This window comes from Aplysia californica, unplaced genomic scaffold (genome assembly GCF_000002075.1).
Source record: "Aplysia californica isolate F4 #8 unplaced genomic scaffold, AplCal3.0 scaffold00389, whole genome shotgun sequence".
Taxonomy (NCBI): domain Eukaryota; kingdom Metazoa; phylum Mollusca; class Gastropoda; order Aplysiida; family Aplysiidae; genus Aplysia; species Aplysia californica.
Window position 1 is genome coordinate 181,804 of NW_004797659.1, and position 1,416 is coordinate 183,219.

The following is a 1,416-nucleotide window of genomic DNA, read 5'->3' on the forward strand; positions in this document are numbered from 1 at the left end:
GGCTGCGAGCTGCCGTTACACATTCTGCATGCTAGATGATGATGATGATGATGGTGATGATGATGATGATGATGATGATGGCGGTGGTTTTGGTGGAGGTGGTGATGGTGATGGTGGAGTGGTAGTGATGATGATGATGAGGAGGAGGAGGAGAAGGAGGAGGAGGGGGAAGAGTAAGAGGAGCAGGTGGACGAGGAACATGAGGAGGAGGAGGAAGAGGAGGAGGAAGAGGAGGAGGAAGAGGAGGAGGAAGGAAGCGACGTCTCTTATAAACCCTCATCCCACCCCCTCCTGAAGGCATAACTGATCCTCACAGGTCGGGAAAAGACGTGATTACAAGCCTGTCAACGTATTCTCATTTTTTTCCAAACAATACGTTCAATCCGTCTTTCATTTTCCCTCTGTCTATCAAGGCGAAGACCCATACCCCGGCGTAGACCCAACTCATATCGTGGCCTACTTAAGGAACGGAAAACGACTCGACTCACCCCGGCTGGCCCCTTATGAAATGTAAGTACTCACTGTTTCAGTCCGCATTGCAAAGAAAGTTAGTACATTTGTAACTTCAGTCCATCCACCCATCTATCCACCCTTTCATCCATCTATTTAACCGTCTATCCTTGCATTCATTTATTCCCTCACCTTACCACCCGTCCCTGTATCAACCCACCTAACCATCCCTTTGTCCATCTGTTCATCCATCCATCTATTCATTCATCTATCTGGGCATCTCCCTATTCACCCACCTAACATCCCACCTATTATTCATCCATCCATCCATCCATCCATCCATCCATCCATCCATCCATCCATCCATCCATCTATCCACCCATCCATCCATCCATCCAATGACACAGCCTATTCAAATTAAATATCACCAGAGGCACAATAATAATAATAATATGCATTCCCTTTCCTCCGATTCACAATTAATGTATTGTTTGACAAAGAATGTGTAAAAGCAAATTGTAACCCCGCCTAGCGTATAGTGTAAAGACAAAAAGTTTTATAGAGGAAATGTGTTGGATGATTCCAGGTGTGAGATAATGCACGATGTATGGTGTAAAAGAGGAATTGTGTTGGGCATATTCTCGGTGTGAGATTATGCACGATATATGGTGTAAAAGAGGAATTGTGTTGGGTGTATTCTAGGTGTGAGATTATGCACGATACCTGGAAGCATAAGCCGTCCGAGCGACCCACGTTCCCACAGTTGGCGAAACGGCTGGAGAGTTTGCTGGACTGCTGTGTGCAACACGTAGGTACCTTTGGTGTGTCTAGAACTGGAGGGATGTTTATACTTCTGCCAGACTATGAGTTCCTTTTGTAGATGGATAGATAGATAGATAGATAGATAGATGGATAGATAGATAGATAGATAGATAGATAGATAGATAGATAGATAGATAGATAGAT

General features: G+C 44.6%; 1 protein-coding gene across 1 annotated transcript in view; it reads left to right on the forward strand.

The window, feature by feature from the left end:
- Nucleotides 1–1,416, forward strand: part of LOC101852196 — a gene marked incomplete in the record, with an annotated part of 19,349 nt that overhangs the window by 16,259 nt on the left and 1,674 nt on the right. The window contains 2 exon segments of the mRNA XM_013085606.2: nt 414–510; nt 1,153–1,258. Of these exon segments, the coding sequence (XP_012941060.1) occupies nt 414–510; nt 1,153–1,258 (203 nt within the window).